The 20,630-nt window shown below is 46.5% G+C and overlaps 1 protein-coding gene across 1 annotated transcript in view; it reads left to right on the top strand.

Annotated features, from left to right (window-relative positions):
• Positions 1-7,781: 7,781 nt before the first annotated feature.
• LOC149327142 (globin-like) overlaps positions 7,782-20,630 on the top strand; it is a 40,667-nt gene continuing 27,818 nt past the window's right edge. The window contains exon 1 of the mRNA XM_089564089.1: positions 7,782-8,243. Within this exon, the coding sequence (XP_089420215.1) occupies positions 7,782-8,243 (462 nt within the window). The remainder of the gene's footprint in view (positions 8,244-20,630) is intronic.

The following is a 20,630-nucleotide window of genomic DNA, read 5'->3' as shown; positions in this document are numbered from 1 at the left end:
TATATAATTGAATTTCCAAACTTTCCTACTCATGCGCTGGGCCCTTAGAAATTTGATGCACTGGACTATGCTCCTTTTCAGACGTAAGATTCACAGCCACAACAGCCGCAGTTGTTGGTTCCTGGCTGCAGTGAAGAAACCCCTCAACGCTGTTTTATGGGACACCTGGATTATATTAGGCGCAGAGCTACCTCATACATTTTTTGTTGCTGTTGTTGTTGAGGCTTCACTGGGAAACCGGCTTGCTGACATGAACTGCAACAGCGCGAGTGCTTAAGACCTCGTTAGCAGGAAGTTAAGAATTTGGCTACTAAATCATCATCACTCATCTCATCCCTGAAGCGTCTTTAAATTCGTGAATTAGTAAAGAAGCCTAAATGAGCTGGGAAGAATTGCACCTAAATCATTATTAGCGACAACAATGCCAATGCAGATACAGCACTTCAGCGCAGAATAAAATATCAGGTTGCCATGACTAGGTCGTAAACACGGAGGGTCGTTAATAACCAACCATCTCACCGCAAATTTAATGCTAAAAGGCAGGTCGCTCTTTCCAACTGACTTTTAGAAATTTGATACAGAAGCTACCTGCACGACAGGCACCTTGGTGACTTTTTCCTATTATAATCGGGTCTCAGAGAGTACTGGTAATCAGGTTAGTGGGTCAAATTTAAGTTTCTTAAAAGGAGCGTTTCCGCGACCTGAAGACTGGCAGCGTACAGTCATGCAAGGTCCTCTTATTTCACTGCAGGTCAAATTGTCGGTTTCTGTTCTACAGGGCCAGAAACATCCTGACCCTGATTGTCTTAATAGTGAGTTTTATATGACGTTTTTTGCCTTGCCTAGCACATGCGTTGTTGGAAATTTTCGGTGCTGCTTATGAAGGGGGCTTTCTATACCTCCTACATTCAGTGCTGGTCTCACCATACTGAACCCACAAAAGCACACCTCCAGATCAGTTGCAAACTGTGGAAGGGCATCGCTCGATATGCTTTTTGAACGTTGACTGCAGCATGTTTTTGAAGTTTCTTCTCGTCTGCAGCTAGTGGCAATAGTTTTGGTAAGATCGCACCAAGTGTACAGAAGCAAAGTCCAGCCCGAAGTATCCAAACCCACAATAGTCTCACAAGTTCGGCGTTGGAGAGAGTGTACTACGCAGTTGACTGAATTTGCCACGACCTGACGGTGGCACTGGGACCGGCGTGTGAACGTGGAGAGAGTGTTTGAGGATTTCAAAAAAGTCTTTCACACCGTGAGACAACGTTTATTAAATAAAAAAGTGGCCGTTTACAACATTAACCCTCAAGTGATGTCATGGGTAACTGATTACCTTTAGTTATGACCGCAGTTTGTGGTTGTAAGTGGCGCTCACGAGGGCTCCGTGTTAGGGCCACTTTTGTTCTTCTCTATGTGAATGACATTACTGGTGGAATAGGGTCTCAAATACGGTTATTTTCGGATGACTTCGTTCTTTATAGAGTTCTCATCTGTGATCGCAGCGTTGAAATGTTTGGGAAGACATGAACAGAATCTTAGAGTAGTGCATTAATTGGAACATGAATTGGAATTTTTTCAAAACGGTTATGCGAACTTCACAGGAAACTAAGACGACGAAGAAGACAAAACATTTTATTTCAGCAGAACGGGAGTATTTGGTGAAATATCGGAGGCAAAAGACGCCCACGTGACGCCTGACATGGCCTCGTAACTGTCTTGTTGAGCCGGTGGGCGTTGCCGAACGCACGCCTGAGCGCTGCCCGAGGAAGAAGTCCGAACACCGTGCTCCCAGGTTATGAAAGAAGCCCGCCTTTATTATCGCGCTCAGCTTCTATACAGTAGTGTCACATGACCGCAGATCCACTATTGCAGCCGCAGCTGTCGATGCCTGCTCACGTCACGCGTCTAGCATGGACCAAAGATCCCAGCACTGTAACCGTCGCATACGCTGCACGCAATGAACAGTTCCATCTTTTGCTGGAAAGGAGTCTCGAAACGTAAGTGTTGCATAAGTGTCACGGTAGGAACACGGCATGACATAACATAAATACATGACGATGGACATAGACACACAGCCAGACGCGCAGCGAGACAAGGCTACTCCTTCGCACACAGAAATAAATAAAACAAGTGATTCGAATAAAGCAAAAAAAACCTAGAACAAATACAGCCGAGAAGTAACAGTACAATTGAGAATGTTCTTCACCGGCACACAGCGGCAAAAGCAAACCAAACAAGAAGTATTCAGAGTGTGACACCGCGCTAAATGTACAGTTGAAAGCGGGAGCGCAGATATAAGTTAATACTTGCAAAAACAGCCAACTCCTTTTCATAGCTTTTTTTAGTACTTATTTAGAGTTTCTTTTTAAGTCTCGCTACCCCAATAACACTGCCATGATGTATTTGGAGAATATATTATATTGCGGACATGCACTCCTAAGTTAGGAAGAATACTGCGTTGGAACAGTTGTTTTAATCTAAGCATTTGGCGTTTACGTCACCCCTGATTTCAAGTGGCGCCATCAGGTTTAGTATTCGGAGGGCTGGATTGGGAACAGTTGGGATTAAGAGTTAAAGGGGAATACCTCAGTATTCTGTTATTATCTGCTGACATTGCCTTGTTAAGTCACTCTGGAGTTGAACTGCAATGCTTGATCAATGCGTTATACAAGCAGAGGAGAACGATACGTCTTTAAAATGACATGGAGAAAGCCAAAGTAATTTTCAACAGTAGCAAGGGAACAATACTTCCCAATTGGTAGAGAGGTGCTGGAGGCGGCAAGGGTATAAGACGACTTAGGGCAGGCAGCGGCCGCTGATCCGGATCATGAGATGGAAATGCCGAGAAGAACAAGGATGGAATTGAACGCATTTGACAGGTTTTTTGAGCTCATGAATGGTAGTTTACGAATACCCAAATAGAGATAAGTGTACAAAAGCTATGCCATACCGGTACTCATCTACTGAGCAGAAACATGAGGATAACGAAAAGGGTTCAACTTGAACTTTTTACCACGCAGCTAGCTATTGAACAGAGAATGACTGGTGTAAGTTAAGACAGGGAAAGAGGACAAGATCAGGGAACTCAAGGGAGATAATAATATCCTATTCGAAATCAAGAAGAAATGGGCGTGGGCAGGCGTGTAATGCGAAGGCAAAGTAACGGATCGTCCATGAGAGTGAGGGAATGGATTCCAAGGAAGGCAAGTGTTACAGGGAGTAACAGAAAGTTAGGTGGGCGGATGAGACTAAGAACTGTGTCGCGATAGGAAGCCGACAGGGCAGGGTTAAGAGGATAGATGTGGGAGAGGCCTTTTCCCTGCAGTGCCCGTTGTGAGGCTGATGATGAAGGCAATGTACTGTGCTACAGGTGTGTTGCGGAGTAGTCACGCATGCCTGCTCTGGCAGGGTCAGCAATGGTCTTTATGACAATAATCTCAAGCGGCAATTTTGAAAGAATTTATACTAGCCCTTCTCTATCGTATTCGTTTTCCGCAAAACAAATCTGTAGTAGCCACCCACGGGTGCTAGGGGGCCCGCTTACCTACTGATCTACTGAGCTGCCAGATCGAGGGATGACCTCTATAACTTGGTCTCAGCTCTCGAGTGAAGGCAAACTTCGGCGACGGAATGCAGATCAGAGGCCGTAACCCAGACAATGCACTGTGCGCAGTACAGACTTCTGTTTGTTCTGAGACAGTTCAGTGCATATGGTGGAGCCCGCTTAGGTGGCGGACGCGGTTGTTGCGACGCGCGTCTTTACTCTGTCTTTTACTCTGTCCTCTTATCTTTCAACTCTCATCTATCTGCACGTGGCAGCGGTGGTGGCTCGGCTTGAGCCAGTTGGCAGGCCCGTGCACTTTCCTTTTCATCCTTCTAACAGTCGCAACCGCAACCTAGGTAGCAGCGAGGCTCGGCGCGAACTGAATACTGGTCGTACCCTGCGGGTAAATGACTATAATGTTTATTGCTTTTTGTGAGTAAACTGAACACATACTTTGCACCTCAACGATCTCAAGGGGTGTATCTACGCAAAAAAAACTACAAATTTTACACCCCTGATGGTACCTTATGGCCACACCCTTTTCACGAAAATCATGGGTGTTCTAAGGGTTTATAGATGACATTCTGCCCTTAAGGGTTCAAAAATTCAGGGGGCACTTTGTTGACCTAAAGTGCGGTGAGTCGAAAGCCTTAAGCGTGGTGTTGCTGCTTGTGTAACTGATATGCGGTTAAGGTGTTAAGCTTCGCCTCTAAGAGTTGAACGCTACAGCGTCTTGCAACGCTGCCAGGGAGTCCACAGAACGCCATCGCCCATTCGGCTCTACGCCTCGCTTGTCGGTAAATTGGTTTTTGAGGAAAGGAAATTATCTGTCTCGCCTATCTCGGTGGACACCCGAACCTCGCCGTAAGGAAAGAGAGGAAGATGGGAGTGAACGAAGACATCGTATTCACTACACGGGCCTTTGTTCATTCCAAACCATCGAGCTGGCATGGAGGAGTGGTTAGCGTGCTCGTGTCGCACTCCGGGGACCCTGGTTCGATTCCCCAACTTGACCAATTTCCTGCTCGGTTTTGTTTAGTTATTTATTCACTGGTAGCATCACTATACTATCCCTTTAATTGGTTGCGTGATTACTAGCCGAATTGCGCCGCCGCGGTGGCTCAATGGTTATGGTGCTCGGCTGCTGACAAGAAAGACGCGGGTTCAATCCCGGCCGCGGCGGTTGAATTTCTTTGGAAGAAATTCTAGAGGCCCGTGTACTGTGCGATGTCAGTGCACGTTAAATAACCCCAGGTGGTCGAAATTTCCGGAGCCCTCCACTACGGCGTCTCTCATAGCCTTAGTAGGTTTGGGGCGTTAAATCCCATAAACCAACCATTACTAGCCAAAGTACAATTGGCCCCGTTTGAAATTTTTATTATTTTATTTACAGAATACTGCAGGCCCTTCTGGGCCCTAGCAGGAGGGGCAATACAGTGCAAAATGAATATACAAAATAAAACAATGAAAGAAAATTCGAAATACAAAGCAAATAAGTTAGATGGCGTCAATCTTCTATTTCTTCAATGGAGTCAATGTCACAGAGTGCTGTTAAAGGTAAAGCATTCCATTCAGTTACGGTGCGGGGGAAGAAGGAGTATTTAAATAGGTTAGTTCTGGCGGTGAATGGAGTTAGTGAATCAGAGTGGCGATGTCTTGTTGGTCGTGGAGCGGAAAATAGCTTGACGTAGGGATCCGGGCACATTGACAACTTGTTATGTTTGAGAAGGAAAATAAATTTTAATCATAGAATTTTACGTCTTACCTGCCATGTTTGAATTCGGTTTGCTCGCATTATGGCAGTAGGTGAGTCGGTTGAACGGTATTTTGAAAAGATGAATCGAATGGCCTTGCGCTGGATCATTTCAAGCGCTTGAATGTTAGTTTTAATAAATGGGTCCTAGACAATGCAAGCGTATTCTAACTTGGGTCTGATTAATGATGAATAGGCTAAAAATTTCAAGTCCGCAGGAGCATTCTTCAGTTTGTGCTTGAGGACACAAAGTTTACGAAACCCTGATGCACATACGTTACTTATGTGTTTGTTCCAGCTTAGATTATTAGTTATCGTCACGCCAAGATATTTATATTCAGTTACCTCCGAAAGTGGAAATGATGGAAGAGCGTAAGGGTATAAAAGGTTGTTTTTTTTCTTGGTTAATCTCATAAATACGGTTTTCTGAGCGTTAACTTTCATGTCCCACTGGTTGCACCAATCCAGAATATTGTTTAGGTTTAAATTGAGTAATAGTTGGTCTTCACGACATGTAATTACATTAAACAAAACACAGTCATCTGCAAACAGCCGGATTTGAACGGGATGAGTAACTACTTTTACAATGTCATTCACATATATTAAAAATAACAGGGGACCGAGGACACTTCCTTGGGGAACACCAGAAGAGACAGGCAGGCTGTGTGAATAATGGTCGTCAATACTAACAAACTGCTGTCGGTTAGATAAGTAAGATAAATTCGCGCACTATGACGTAACAACCATTTAGACCAATTGAAAAGCGTGACATTTCTGTCGACAACTCCTGCTTACAACGATGAGGCATTAAGGCATCCGCCTTAAAATGGTTTGCAGTGTACCTCTTGCAGAAAATTCTTGTTCATTCTATGATAACTTGCCAGAGAGCACAAAACCGAACTCCTCGATGCAGTAATTGGCTGTCAACCTTTTTAACATGCGTGATTCGGAGACTCACGACTTCACTGTATGTAGCATGATTCCTAGAAAAGGCCGTGCACGAAAACTTAAAAGTGAGCCTGTCCGCTGCACATAAAAAGCCGGCGCAGCAAGGTCTTTTGGGCTCTTCTGGCGCACTGCCGCTGTGCGCTGCGCGCCAAATGTATTATACGTATTTCAAGGGCAGTGAAGAATTTTTTTGGTGAAGAAACCTGAAATGATGCAAAAATATTTCGAAAATAAAAAGATTATTACAGGATATTGCCCTAAGGGGTAAATAAAAATATATCACGGAAGTATTAGCAAACATTTTCAGTACATTTGGATGGCAATCGCTCAGCCTAATTTTTTCTTTTTCTTCTGCTCGCGTTGTATGTGGATAAAATCATAACTCGCAAAATCACGTAGACTTACTGTTAGTGTAACAAACATTGAACAGCTCCTTTTCGATATGAACCAAATCCACCTAAAGAGGAAATAGGAAAAACGCGCAAATTTGTTATTCGCATAAAACTTAGTGAAACTTAGTGGTACCCAAGCTGTTGCTTATAACGTGCTGTGTTCTTATGTAAAGCAATGACTTGTACAGGACTGTGTAGTAAAAACTTGGGTTTGTCTTAGGAAATTAAAGTATCTCAATTTCTTTGCATTGCAAATAATTCTCATGTAGTTTCAGCTCCTGGTTTGCGGTAACTACAAAAAGGAAACTACTCATATCTATCTCATATCATTCCTGAGGAAACGTGCTGCCTCATGCATGATGCTCACAGTGAATACAGAACGACGGTATACCTGCTCCTACACTGAACAGCAGTGAAGGGTGCCTTCTTCCTGAGATGGATCAAAAAATCCTTAACATTTTTGGTGCGAGCATGAATTTCTAGCCGTGCGCTTTATCCAGAAGAAGAAGAAGAAGACGAAGAAGCCCTAATCGGTGTTCACTTGCGGAGAGGTGGAAACACTGGAGCATTTCCTACTCTTTTGCCGGAGGTTTGCACTTCAGAGAAGGACGTATCTCGAAATTCCAATTTCTCGAATGGGACTCACTTTGTCGGTTCCGCTTCTTCTGTCCTTCGGTGCTAGCGCCAGAGGTTTTGCATTGCATCAAGTTTGCGATTTCCTCCACAATTACATAATTGCTACCGGCAGGTTCCCTTGCTAATGGTACCCAAAATGTCCGCATTGCAAAATCCTTCAGAATTTTTCTGGTATTCAGTTCTCTAATCTTTATGCCGGTTTTTTTTTTTTTCATTCATTTCTTCCCGTAATTTCTTTTTATCCATAATTCCATCTTTAATTCCTCGCAATACGTACCCAAAGTTAATCATTAGCTTGGCCCCAAAAGGTAATCCATTAGCTTGGTACCAATTTGCCTTTTTTGGGCTCTCCTCACTGAACCCTGGCCAATCCCCCGTCGTGGGTATGTGCCATGCCACCAAGGCAACAACAACAACAACAACAACCGCGCTCTTCTGGTCGCACCGCACAGTCCATGCCAACAATCTCAGCGGCTTTATATTTTCTTCACGTAAAGCCTTCGAAGAGCGCATGGGCAACATCCATCGCAAGACTGGCGAGTTGCCGGACGAGCTCACAGGCTTGACTGAACACGAGGTGCAGCTCGTCCAGCAGACATGGCACAAATTCAGCAGCGAGAACCCCGAGTACGGCGTGCTCCTTTTCCTCTCCATGTTCCTCAAGCACCCCGAGTACATCCAACTGTTTAGGCCCTTCCGCGGTAGGCCCGTCGGAGCGCTCAAGGAAGACCCAACGTTCAGGGCGCACGGGTGTGCCATCGGATACCACATCACCTCCATGGTAGAGAGCTTGCGCGACCCGGACACCTTCGAGATACTGGTGCGGCGCAACGCCACCGAGCACATGCGCCCTAAGGGGGTCAAGCCGCTCCACTTTGATGTGATGGGCGAGGTTGTGGTGGATACGATGCAGGCCAGAGATGAACGGCACATGACGCCAGCTGCCGTCGAGGCCTGGTGGAAGTTCTTCGCAGTGAGTAACCCATTTGGCTCCGCTTAGCTTCCAGCCTGCACTGCTCCTTCAGCTGAACGATGCCTACATTTTCTGACGCGAATATGCTATGGCAGAGGTATATAGCGGAAAGAACAAGAGACTAGAACTCGTATAATTTATTCAAGGATCATGTAGGCTGTACTATATGGCTTGCCTGCCGCTGCAGCTATAATCATTGACCAGTGCTGACGGGCAAGTAAAGTCTGAAAGAAGCAGTATCATGCAGAAATTGGATTGTAGGAGCCATGTCAACTGCACTCGCACTTGAAGGAATTTTTTTACTCCGAGTAACTTGTAACAAATGGTGCCTAAGCGTACAGAATAAGCACACCAAAGATCTACCTAAGGCCTCTCTTTCCATCGTAATCGCCATCATTTGCAAAAGACGTTAGTTCTTGCCGTGTAGCAGCGCGCAGAAAAAATGACATTAAGTCGAACAAATGTCATTCGATGAGAATGACATTAAATTTGCCGTGTGGCAGGGGTATAATACATTCGGCTCTAGTTACACTGCGAACCTGCGCATCCGACAATACTGTGTGGAGTTTGACACTTCTGACGCGACCACGCGCAGCATAGAATAGAAAAGCAACACATTAGAACTAGAAGTTCCGACCAACAAAACAATACCAGAGAGGAGCCGTACAGTTGGGACATGGTGTTGTTGAAGCCACTGGAACGAAACTTGAACGCAGAAGTAATTTGTGGCTTTGGTTATTTAATACTAAATGGTTCATAAGCGCAGAAAATAAGGCGACCTTAGGTCCACGGAACACATTTGGACTGCAACTTGCGGTTGCAGAGAATCATGCTACCGCGCTGTAGAGCACAAAGAAAACTCTGTTCCTCGTGCCGCTCTAACATGGCGCAGATTCCGAATATTCTTCGAGGTCCTGAAGCCGTTTATAGATTTAAGAACTTACTCAGCAAAGCTCTTCCTATTGCTTTCGCGAAAAATGCATAAGAAGGACGAGTATGCGTCAAGACCTATATAAAAACGCGCGATCTTTCGTAGTGCATGGAATCAATTTTCTCTGTGGAGGAGAATCCTGTGAGATTTCGACCAGCTGCGAATCACAAAATAAACGGCCGGTGTGCCCCCTTCGACTTTCCATATCGCCGGTGTTCCCATATCGGCTTCCAGATAACTCCACGTGTCAAGTGCATTTTTTGAGAGGCGACGTCTAGGCCCAGCATAATCATCCCATTTCCTTACACGCCATGTCGCCGATCTTGTAAGCTGTTGCTAACTACCAATAGCGGCGTATATGGCATACGCACTACAAAAAATGTATACAGAACATACCTCCGGGTAACACGCTTCGCAAAGGAAGCCCTAGCATACCTGGAAAATCTTAAGCCCATCAACACGCACTCTGCATGACTAGGAGCGCAAACTGAGCAGCTTAGCGGTATGACATTCAAGTCGACACCTTGCGAGATCCGGCGCATAACAACCACCTACGCACTAAGCACGAACGTACCTGGTATATGCCCAGATGTGGATGAACTCGCTTGTCCTCTAGAGCATTCAATTTCGGAAATTCACTTTATTCCTTCAATAGGGTATAATTTTTGCCCGCCAAGGATATTTTCCCTGGCTCGATGTAAATATTTCTTAGTTCCTTCAAGGAACTGGTACGAGGCGCTGAGGGAATGTTTTTCGTGCACACAGAGAGGATTTGAAGGTAGCCTCTGGGAATTAATTTACAACCTTTTAGGTACTTTTCTGAGGATTGTCGGAATTTGTTTACTCACTAAGGAACGTAAATATTTGGAAGTTCACGTTTTGTTGGAGGTTTTCTTGAACCTGCTTCAGTGTGGGAGCCTCATCATCATCGCCATGACTATGCCCCCTGCAGGGTAATGACCTCTCCCATGTCTCTCTAATTAGCCCTGTCCTTTGCCAGTCGCGACCACCGTATTCCCGCAAAACTTCTTACATCTCATCCGCCCTCCTAACTTCCTGCCACCCCCTACTACGCTTGCCTTCTCTTGGAATCCCCTCCGTTACCCTTAAGGATCAGCCGTTATCGTAACTTCGCATTAAATGCCCTGCCCAAGCCCAAGACGCGATGTCATACTAAGCAAGCATTTTATTGCAGTGCACATGATGCATTGCACAGTACGGTCCACTATTAAGGGGAACATCCTGCAGCGTGGCCGCCACGCTCCACGAAGCCCGCCGTCGATAACCGGCGGGAATCGGCGACACTAGGCGCATGCACCGGGAGGGTGGGCGATGGAGTCAGCCTCGCGTGTTTTGCTACGGCACTGTCCTGGAGCTTGGCTTGCGCAGGTGAATATCTGTAATGCGAATTGGGCACTAAAAATCATTCTGAATTGCCGAGAGATCGCGGAAGCATAAAAAAGTGCCCGACATCTAGAGCACCCCGGGGGCCATACGTTGTTCTGCTTCCCCTTCCCCCCTCTGCCCCTCACTTGATTCTCTCATGAATCAATAATATTGTTGATCTACTTACCTAAAAATAAAAAGTACATTTTTCTACCAGTGGCATAAAAACTAATATTTCTGATATAGTTACTTACTTTTAGAACCTTTGAAGCAATTTTTCCACAATACAAATGAGGTGTGGGAGAGACATCACGTAAAGGCATGAGTCAAAATGATTCAATTATAGCCGCTCATCTGCTTGTATGGAAGCCATTGTATTGGCGTTGGGAAGAGGTGTTTGCGTCTTTCATGAAGTACTAACATGACACGTGATGCCGGGCCGTAACAAGCATAACATAACTTGGCATGCTGAGCGAGTGTGAAGTTGCATAATATAGGGAGCTTGCACGAATGCCAGCGGCGCTATGCATTCTGAGTAATCCGCCATCTTGCCGTCCTAGGCAGCAGTCGACGCCGCACAGGCAAGCTTCAGTGAACTGACCGAGAGCCGCGTCGTCTTCGACAGTCAACCAAACAAACACGGGGTTGCTCGTGTGCCACCCCGACGTGCATAGAAGATAGCAGTTTCTGTTCCAGATTGTTGTGTGCAGCTCTGCCCAAAAGATTGGGCGCGCTACGAGGAAAAGGCAAAGCAATGCAGCGTGGACCCATTCACACTACGGCCCCGTCGTGGTGGCTCAGTGGTTATGGCGCTCGGCTGCTGGGCTGTAAGACGCGGGTGCGATCCCGGCCGCGGCGGCTGAATTTCGATGGAGGCGAAATTCTAGAGGCCCGTGTATTGTGCGATGTCAGTGCACGTGAAAAAACCCCAGGTGGTCAAAATTTCCGGAGCCCTTCACTACGCCGTCCCTCATAGCCTGAGTCGCTTTGGGACGTTAGACTCCCATGAACCAAACCAAACCATTCACACTACGCGCCGACGACTGCACTATGGATCACTATGGATTTGGACACGTGGCCACCCGTCGACGTCGTCCGCAGTCATGAATTTCTAGTTCGGAGAACTAGTCTTGTCACTCATCAGCAACTTAAGGACAAGGAAGCTTTGGAAGGCCATAGCATTCTCACCAGTGGATGCGGCCGAGACCGTGATCCTCAAAACACAGGCAAGGATACTATTGACTTAGATACAAATTCCTTTTGTTGCCGTTGTGATTTAAGCCCAGGTGAACCACTCGCAAAATATGAACAAGCAACTCGTGTGCGTGTGGGTCCTCGCGAAAGCGACGGCGGCATTTCCTCAGCGCACTGTATCTGCATGGACGGCAACGGCGAAGTTCTCATGCATGTTGCTACCTTGCATTTTTATGTAAAGTATGGCTTGCACGCACGTCAAAAACAGTCGTTCATAGACAGCACTAACTTTGGTTGCTGGCCAGCGATGGGATCGTCCTTTGCAACGATGATAGCGCGTCTGATTTGGGGATTTCGAAGCAGAGCGCAGGTGCTGCGGTGGGGCCCAGTCGGGGTTGCAATCGTCGAAACGTTTCGACGGTTGATCTAAGAAATGTATGCGCGTAACAAGAGATGTTCGGTGTGGGCAGCAATTCTCAAATTTTAAGTATACATTCGCGGTGCAAGTGGCTCGAAATCTAGGTAGACGCGTCGCCAGGTACCTGCCTTGTGAAGCATACAACGCAGGGGCTGCTGTAAAAAAATGGCTGAGGCTTAGCTAAGGTTAAGCCTAGTCAGATGCGAAGCATATTGATGGCTAGGCTTGGTAAAGTTCCTCGCTTTGTTCTTCAGTTGTTGTAGAACGTTGTCGCCGAGCCGCATATTGAGCACGCCGCTTAGCCAGACGTTCATCCCGCTCTTCATCGGTCTCTGTGGCACGCTGAAGCTTTCGCTTCTCGTTCAAATCAGCCCTGCTTCTAGGCGGCATCCCAACACCTGTCCGCCTCGTGAGTGCCCGGAGAGCGAGGCAAGCTCAGCTTTATACCGCTGCTGTAGCGTCACGTGGTCAGCTGCAGCGCCTCTGATGTGGAGCCTCCACCGCCGCGGCCGACCGCGCGAGCCGGCAGCCCATCTCTCCTCTGCTGTGACGTCATGTTGTCACGTGGTCAGTTGCCGCGCCTCTGATGTGGAGCCTCCACCGCCGCAGCCGACCGCGCGAGCCGGTAGCCCATCTCTCCTCTGCTGTGACGTCATGTCACGTGGTGTCACGTGGTCACGCTAAAGGTCAATGGTAGCTCCACCGCCGCGCTCGACGGGCTGTAGTGTAGCTCTAGTAATATGCTTCGCACAAAAATCGACTATCAAACTCTCCATATGTCGTAAATAGTTTACGCACATGACACGAAGTGGCATGAACAGACTTTGCACTTGTCCAGGCTGGCGTCGATCTCGCGTCTGTTAATCCATGCGAGCCATTCGCGTAGGCGTCGCCTTGAGAGCTGGTTTTCCTTCTCACACTCGTGCAGGCGTATCTTCGGTATCCTGAAGAGCCCGCAATGTGCCCGTCCTTTCTTATTCCTTTCTTGCCCGTCCTTTCTTGCTTTGGGTTAGGCTGTTAAAGCTCATGACACAACAGTACACCATCATGCCAGCACCGTTTGCATGCACTACACGACCGTATAAACTTGGCGGCATTGCGCGTGCGGTGACTACGTCGACTGCTGCCTAGGACGACAAGATGGCGGACTACCCAAAATGCATAGCGTCGCCAGCGTTCGTGCAAACTCCCTATTGTCGCCAGCCAGGAAGTGGCCTAACTAAATTGAAAGTGTGATCGGAAGTGACGTCACGCAACCGGAATAATTTTGGCAATGCCTCTGCGGGTTCGTTGAGCCATCGCGTTAAAAATAACGGACCCCGGACAATGCTCAGGCTTGCTTTCGATACCACAAGTTAGTTCATACCCCGAGCTTGGCGCATGATGGCCTCAGTTGCCTATGTGCCATAAAACCCAATAAACAACAACAAGTTAGTTAGATAGTTAGATTTATTTTTTGAAAATATAAACGCTTAGACTCCACTTATAATTTAATGAAGCTCAATAATATCCCTACATTCGCAGCGCGAAGGCAAGTTAGCCGTCTTGCATTTCTTTATAATGGTCTTTCCGGAAAGTTCAAGTTAAAGGGGCCCCGAAACACTATCTTAGTTGACTATTTTGCCTATTGATCGCATAAAGTAAGTTACAATGGTGGTATTAGCGTCGGTAATACCGCGTATATTCCGTTTTTTAATATTTTAATGTCCTTTCAAAAACAAATTCATGGCTCTGATGGTGTCCCCACAGAGTGGCGGGTTTCAGCAGCGGATATGACATCACCTGGCGCGAGCTTGATGATTGTACAAACAGTAAATATACTGCAAATTGTGTGAATAAATATAGAAACGTTTTGTCACCTGTGTATGTTTTATATTAGATCAACAAAAACAACTTGTTTGTCTTAGATAAAAGCCCTGCAAAGCAAGTAAAATAAAAATACACCACCAGGGGCTCTGGCATGGAAATGACGCTGCCAGTCTCAGCAAGAACGAGTTACAGAGAGCAGGCAACCGTGGAGTGCAAACTTCCGCGACGTGCTCTGGCAGGCTATTTTGATTGGTTGCGCCAGGTGCCGTCATCGGGAGAGCGAAATAGGGGTGGGAAGCCCCGCCAAAATCGAGTTTAGGGCAGCGTCTTGTTTGCTTGTATTTTGAAATTTCTTCATTGAATAACTCCCGTTCTTGTGCATCGATTCCTGTAATTCTTTTTAAGTCAGCTTCTGTGTGACATAAAGAATCCACCTGGAGTGTAGCTGGTATCCCCCCAAGCAGTGTTTCGCAGCCCCTTTAACCATACCAGAATCTGTTAAACATGCTAGTACAAGGACAACGCGGCATAATCACGAACAATCCTTAGCCCCAATCTTCGCTCGCACTAACACATTTAAATATAGTTTTTTCCCCCGCACGATGACTGAATGGAATTCTTTACCACGCAACATTTTTAAAAGCAAAGATTTTGTGAAAGGTCTAGAAAGCCATATTTTCCGTACTTAACATATCATGTTTTCGTTCCAAAAGAGTTATTTGTCATGCATTAATTCGCATTCTTATCATAAATGAGATGTGTTGTTGGCATTTATTACCCAATATTAGTTTTATCATATAGTTGTTCTTTTAAAAAATGCGTTGATTCCCATGTGTTCTTTCTCGCATTGTATATGTTCTTCTTGTGTTCTAAATTTGTATGCCCATCCTGTTCGGGCCAAAACATTGGCCTGCAGTATATGTAAATAATAATAATAAAAACAAGGTACTCGTCCAACGGTCCTCGCAACAGTTCCGTTTCGGTAACGTCTCTTGTGGTTCGACAACGTAGCTTCACTTCGCCACTCATGGTTCGTTGACGTCACATCCGGCTTGGCGGCGACACTTCCTGTTGCTACTCATGGCTCAAAGGCTAACTTCCGGGCGTCTTTTGACGTTTAGTAACGTCACTTCCAGCTCGGTGGCGTCACCTGTAAGTGATGTCACGCTCTGTTATGAGTCATGACATCACACGCTTGTCGTGGTCACACATCATGTGTCATGCTTAGCATACTTTGTAATGCTCATGCACGCAGTCGTCGTTACACACGGCAACGGCAGCTATACAAAACAATCACGAGCAAATATGAACGTGACGCCTCATATCACGACGACGATCATGTCAGGACATGATCATCGACGACCATGATTCACGTGGCATGCGAATGTGATAACGCATGCTTCGATTTCTATACAAATACAACCAGCATCGACCGAGTGTCACTGCGATACAATGACGCTCAAAGCGGGGAAAACGCCTCGATAGTCTTTTTATGCTTTCGCTGAATAATCGCCCGCTGGTTTCCATGTGTTTAGAATAGGAAGTCGACAGAACTAGAAGAGACGTCTCCCGAGCATTACTTTTCCATCCGGGAAAAGATTGTTTAAGCGGAATTGCAAACCAAAGGGTAATATATCACAGAAATACTGCAATGTTATATAGCTGCTAGAAAAATTGCTTCTTATTTTGTAGTATAGCGCTCGCATTCAGCATTTTCTCCTCCGCAAGCCAAGTGCCAGGAAAGCGTCGAAGCAGACAAGGCGAAGCTGGCTCGACTTTCCGCACTAACTTTGCGTGCTTTGGCGTCTTCGATTCTGGCCGGTTCTCAACACTGCGGGATGTTGCCCAGTGTAGCATACTGTACAGTTTCAGCACGCTTTACAGTAATTCAACGTAGTAACACATTTCGCGCACTTAGGGGTATGGAAGAAGAATGAAACGAGGATATAGATGTCACATGGGGCATGAAGTGGCGTAGTTCAGGAAGGTTAGTCCGCGCAGGACGGGGACACTGCTCGCTATGGCCAGAACGACCCGGCCACAACGAGCCGTGGCGCAGGTATTCTCCCTTACATCGCAGCGGAAGCGACAGCGGCTTGGGGAATCTAGAGCCTTGCTAGTGGGCATGTCTGCACACACACTGCTGTCTCGGCACATACAGGTTTCACTTCCCACCCCGGTGCTGAAGACCATCACTGTGGCTATACCTGGCTGCTGCTACCACCAGAAGCACAGACTGCCTCCGCGCCGCAGCGCGAAGAACCACACAGCGAACAACCGGAGAAGCTGTTTCATGAAGCCCAGTAATTCATAAAACAAGCACCCCGAGGTACGCGTGAAATGGAGCGGGGTGTACACACCCAACCGTCCTTCGCAGGCACAACTAGCAGGCGCTGCTGGCTCCATTATGAACAGCCAACTTGCCCAATCAGCTACCCTCATGAAAAAGGACAGCAGTTAATTGGTGCTCATTCGTCATTGCAATTTTGAGTGTCATGGTCACCGAATTCAGTAGAGTTATGCTGCATTTGTTGTGCATGCGTAAGGATTGTTTACAGCGCGCTAATTGTCTCGGGTAGGCCAGCAGCGTGGAGGATGACCTACGAAATATAACTATATCTTCATAGTTAACAGCCCCTTTTTCAATATTCTTTGGGATCCCTTTATCTTATTCCATATGCGGAGAATTCTACGCATTAATGGCAAATTTCTCTTCCAAACAGTGCGTCCCCACAGTGCTCTGAGGTGTACAGCTGTAACATGTCTTGAACCTATGGGTCATACTGTGTAAACTACTTGTTCCGCAGAATAAACATGCAGACGGTTGAGTTTTTCTCTGAATAGTGTTGACTGTATGTAGATTTATAATACGGTGAGGCGATTTTTGCTCATTCGTAATTGCTAAGTAGCCTTATTCCAGGATAAATTGAACTGTCACATTTAGTTTTCTTTTGAAAACTTCAAGAAACAAAAATCATCAAAAGCGACCGATTCACGAAGTAACCTCAAAAAAGCAGCCTCTGATAACCACTTCGTTTTAATGCCATTATCCCTGCAAAGCTAAACTAAAAAAGGGAGTCAGAGCAACGCGGGCCGCCTTCCTCGCTTCCGCAGAACCGCATGGTCCAGTTTCCAAAAGACGCTGGCTTGTGGTCTCAATCAGAAGTAGCCGGGCAAGGTAATAGATTTCTTATTGGGGTATGGGTCTGGGCTAGTTGGAAAACCGCGTTCGACGTAAAGAGTGCCGAAAGACGTGGACGAGTCAGCAGGACACACAAGCTCTCATCCCTGCATCTGTCACCAAAAAGAGGCCAAAAAAGCAACGTAAACTCTAGGAAATTAATCCCCAGAAGCATGTGGGAGGAACTTTGCTGATGTGGCAACGTGATACCAAGAAAAGGGGGGGCTTTTTCTTCTGTAGTGGAGAAAAAAAAAGGCTCCTTTTGGTGGCGTCATTAACGCACAAAATGTAGGTACGCCGCCACGATGTTCATAGTGAGCTCTCGCAAAGAGCTAGAAGCGAGGGGGGGGGGGGGGATGGACGGGGGGGCGGGGTTCGAATACTTTCGTGGCATAAAAATAACTAAATTGAACAAAATTGCAGACGAAAGCTCATATACTCGCTTGCCAGTGAGGGGACGCCTAAATAATATATGAGCCTTAATGCGAAACGTCTTTGTCGTCAGGTTCTGTAGGAACGCTCGGAAAATTTGGTTGCGGCCTGACTGGTTTTAGTCCTCGTCTCTCCTTGCCGCAGTACACTGCAGTACCATTACAGCTTTACTGGCCTACGTCATCGGCGCACATGATAGGGGTCTGAACAAAACACGCAGCTTCTGGCAGCCTGGTGCGCAGAAGGTTCGAAGTGTACTGAGGCTGCTGCATAGTGATGCCAGTTCAACCGGGAGATTAGGATTCAAGGCAGATTAGGTGCGAAAAAAAATACATATATTTTGGCGTAACAAGCTTTTATTTACTTTTCAAACAATCTATGGTTCAGTGTATGACCTGTCGCGAAGTGGACCTGTGCTAATTTCGCCGACGTATGCTTGGGTCCGCCTCGAGACGCTGGAATGCAGATCTCTTACAATCGGATATAAATCGGATTGAATGCTAAGGCGAAAGCCTTTAATGGCTCATAATCGCGGCCATGACTCTGTCCGCCCGTTACATCTGAAGTGAAAGTGATAGCTAGTCATAGTCACAAGTCATTAACCAGCCGTCAACTGATTAGTCCCGACGAACTACTCATTAACCAGCCGTAACCTAATCAGTCATGCAAGGTAGTCTTTAAACAACCATAGCTAGTTATTTATTACCCAGTCATGATTAACTACTCACTGACCAGCCATAAGTAGTTAGTCATTAACCAGCCATTACTAGTTAGTCATTAACTAATTATTCATGACTAACAGGCCTTTAATCAGCCAGGTAATTAATCGTGACTAGTTAGTCATTAACCAAAAATGGTAACTTAATCATTAGTCAATCATGACTAGTTAGTCATTAAGTAATCATGGAAAGTTAGTCATGACTAACTTAGCCATGAGTTAGCCATGAGTAGCCGATCCAAGTCGCCCCATAGCCGCCTCGTGTGTGCCTGCAGCCGTCGTCTCGTTAGCAGCCAAAGTTGCGTGGAAAGGCTTTCGCCTCGCGCACATCGCAAATTTGCTGATCTTTCGGCGGCGTGAGCTTCACAGCAGGTTCCGGACGTTATTCTTCGTAATGTGGCTCGATGATAGGTAAAAACAGTTCTTTCTTTAATACGTGTCAGGAAAAGACAAGGGCAGGACTTCTGTGATTAAGTTCCGTCATCCGGACGTTCGCCACCGGTAGAGCATTTTCGTTAAAGTCCAGGTAATTTTGAAATTGTCTTTTTGCCCTACCTCTCATATCAACGCAAACAAGGCAACTGGGGACAGGTAATGCAATTCACGGTTTGTGTGCTAGGTATAAAAAAAAACTATTTGACGGGCTTCGATTTCGCGCCAGTTATCACGTGGTTCAATTTTTGTTCTTGGAATGCATAGAAATTGCTAGACAGGGTTGCGAGGGACAAGTTGCTCGCAAACAATGTCACCAACCGACAGTTCCTCGTCGGTTTTGGTTTGGCAGGAGCCAGAGTGGCACATCGTAAAGATGAGTGGCATGAACTGGCACAAAAGCATATTAGAATGAGGACACAAATCGCACAGTACGTGAAATATAAAGGGAGTTTGCGCCACCCTTTTTGGTACATGGGATGAAAACATAAGTGGCGATATCAATGATCGAAATCTTCAATGATAATGCTCGCAAATCGTGAAAGGAACGTTCATTATTTGCATTCTTACTTCTTTCGCTGACCTTTGTTGTCAGTGCCAATTTCGGAAACGATAGCTCTTTAGTGGAAGACATTTCCTGAAGAGTTATCTTGTTTCTTATATGGTTCATTGGTGACGCACCCTGTTAATCGCTGGCGACGCGTTGCCCTTTTACATCGCTATGAGACCGGAGCGCTCCAAAACATTCAACATTCACGTCTTTTGAGATGGCTGTTGGTGTTTCAGGTGCCTTTTGTGAATAGATCAATGTCACCTTTAAGTTTATCTGGAGGCAAAACACAACGAATGTTGGCGGGGGGCTGTTTGAGTGCTTCTTCAAGAACTCTAGGTGCCATACGTTAATCTCGAACGCTCCAGTACGACGTCTATCATAGCCGGTGTCAACTTCACGAACTTAAACCCCACATACCCCACCATTTTGCACCGGCTCACGCATTCTTTTCCTTTGCCGCCTTACGTGCAGTGCATGGTGGCGATTATCAAGGACGTGTACGACAAGGCTGCCGCGGAACGCGCCGAAAAGGCCTCGATTGCCTCTACGGCTGCGTCAGAGAATTACAGCCGCACCACAACGGTCTTGGACGATGTGATGCTAACGTCACTGACAAAGCCTGCGGCAAACGGCTGCAAGCCTGCGGCTGACGGCCAGAAGCTTGCAGAGATCGCCACGCATTATACGCAAGCAAAGCGCCGGCCCTTCAATGGACAGTTCGAGAACCGAGGAGCGAGGTGTGGACGCCGACGCTGTGTTGCTGCAGGAGAGGAGCGCAGCCGAGGACAAAAGCTCCAAAGGGAAGGCCCCGCGAAAGAAGAAGACCATCCTTAGGAAACAAAAGCCATGAAAAAAAAGGGCACGGGACTTCAGCGCATCATATCAGGGTGGTTATCGCTACAGCGGCGCCCGTAAACTCGGCGCTTACCTACGATATGTACTGATCTCGTCTTGCTAACGCTAATAGGCACCAGCGTAGGTTCGTGCTTAAGGTCGTTGCGCAGAATTTGTTTGCAGATGGCGTAGCGTGCGTATTGTATTACACATTGCGCCTTGATACCCTAAATGTATAGTTATTTTTTTCTCAGACGGATTTTTTCGCAAAAGCAAGCGTGTATCGTATGTGTGGTATAAATCATCCGTGACTGCAGCGTTCTGGGACTTTTGTTTCTATTCAAAGCCTTCATTGAGAGTGGCGGGATTATAGAACAGAACTGTCAACTTTTCCTGCACATGCAAAAATCTATTCGATATCCGGGGCTCTTACCACTTGACCGGTTGCGCTGAAAGTTCAGAGCTGCTCAAGAGGCACCATATGGAACCTTATTAAATC

This window comes from Amblyomma mixtum, chromosome 10 (genome assembly GCF_055824585.1).
Source record: "Amblyomma mixtum isolate Tamu chromosome 10, ASM5582458v1, whole genome shotgun sequence".
Taxonomy (NCBI): domain Eukaryota; kingdom Metazoa; phylum Arthropoda; class Arachnida; order Ixodida; family Ixodidae; genus Amblyomma; species Amblyomma mixtum.
Note: the sequence above shows the minus strand (reverse complement) of the source record. Positions and strands in the feature narration are given on the sequence as shown.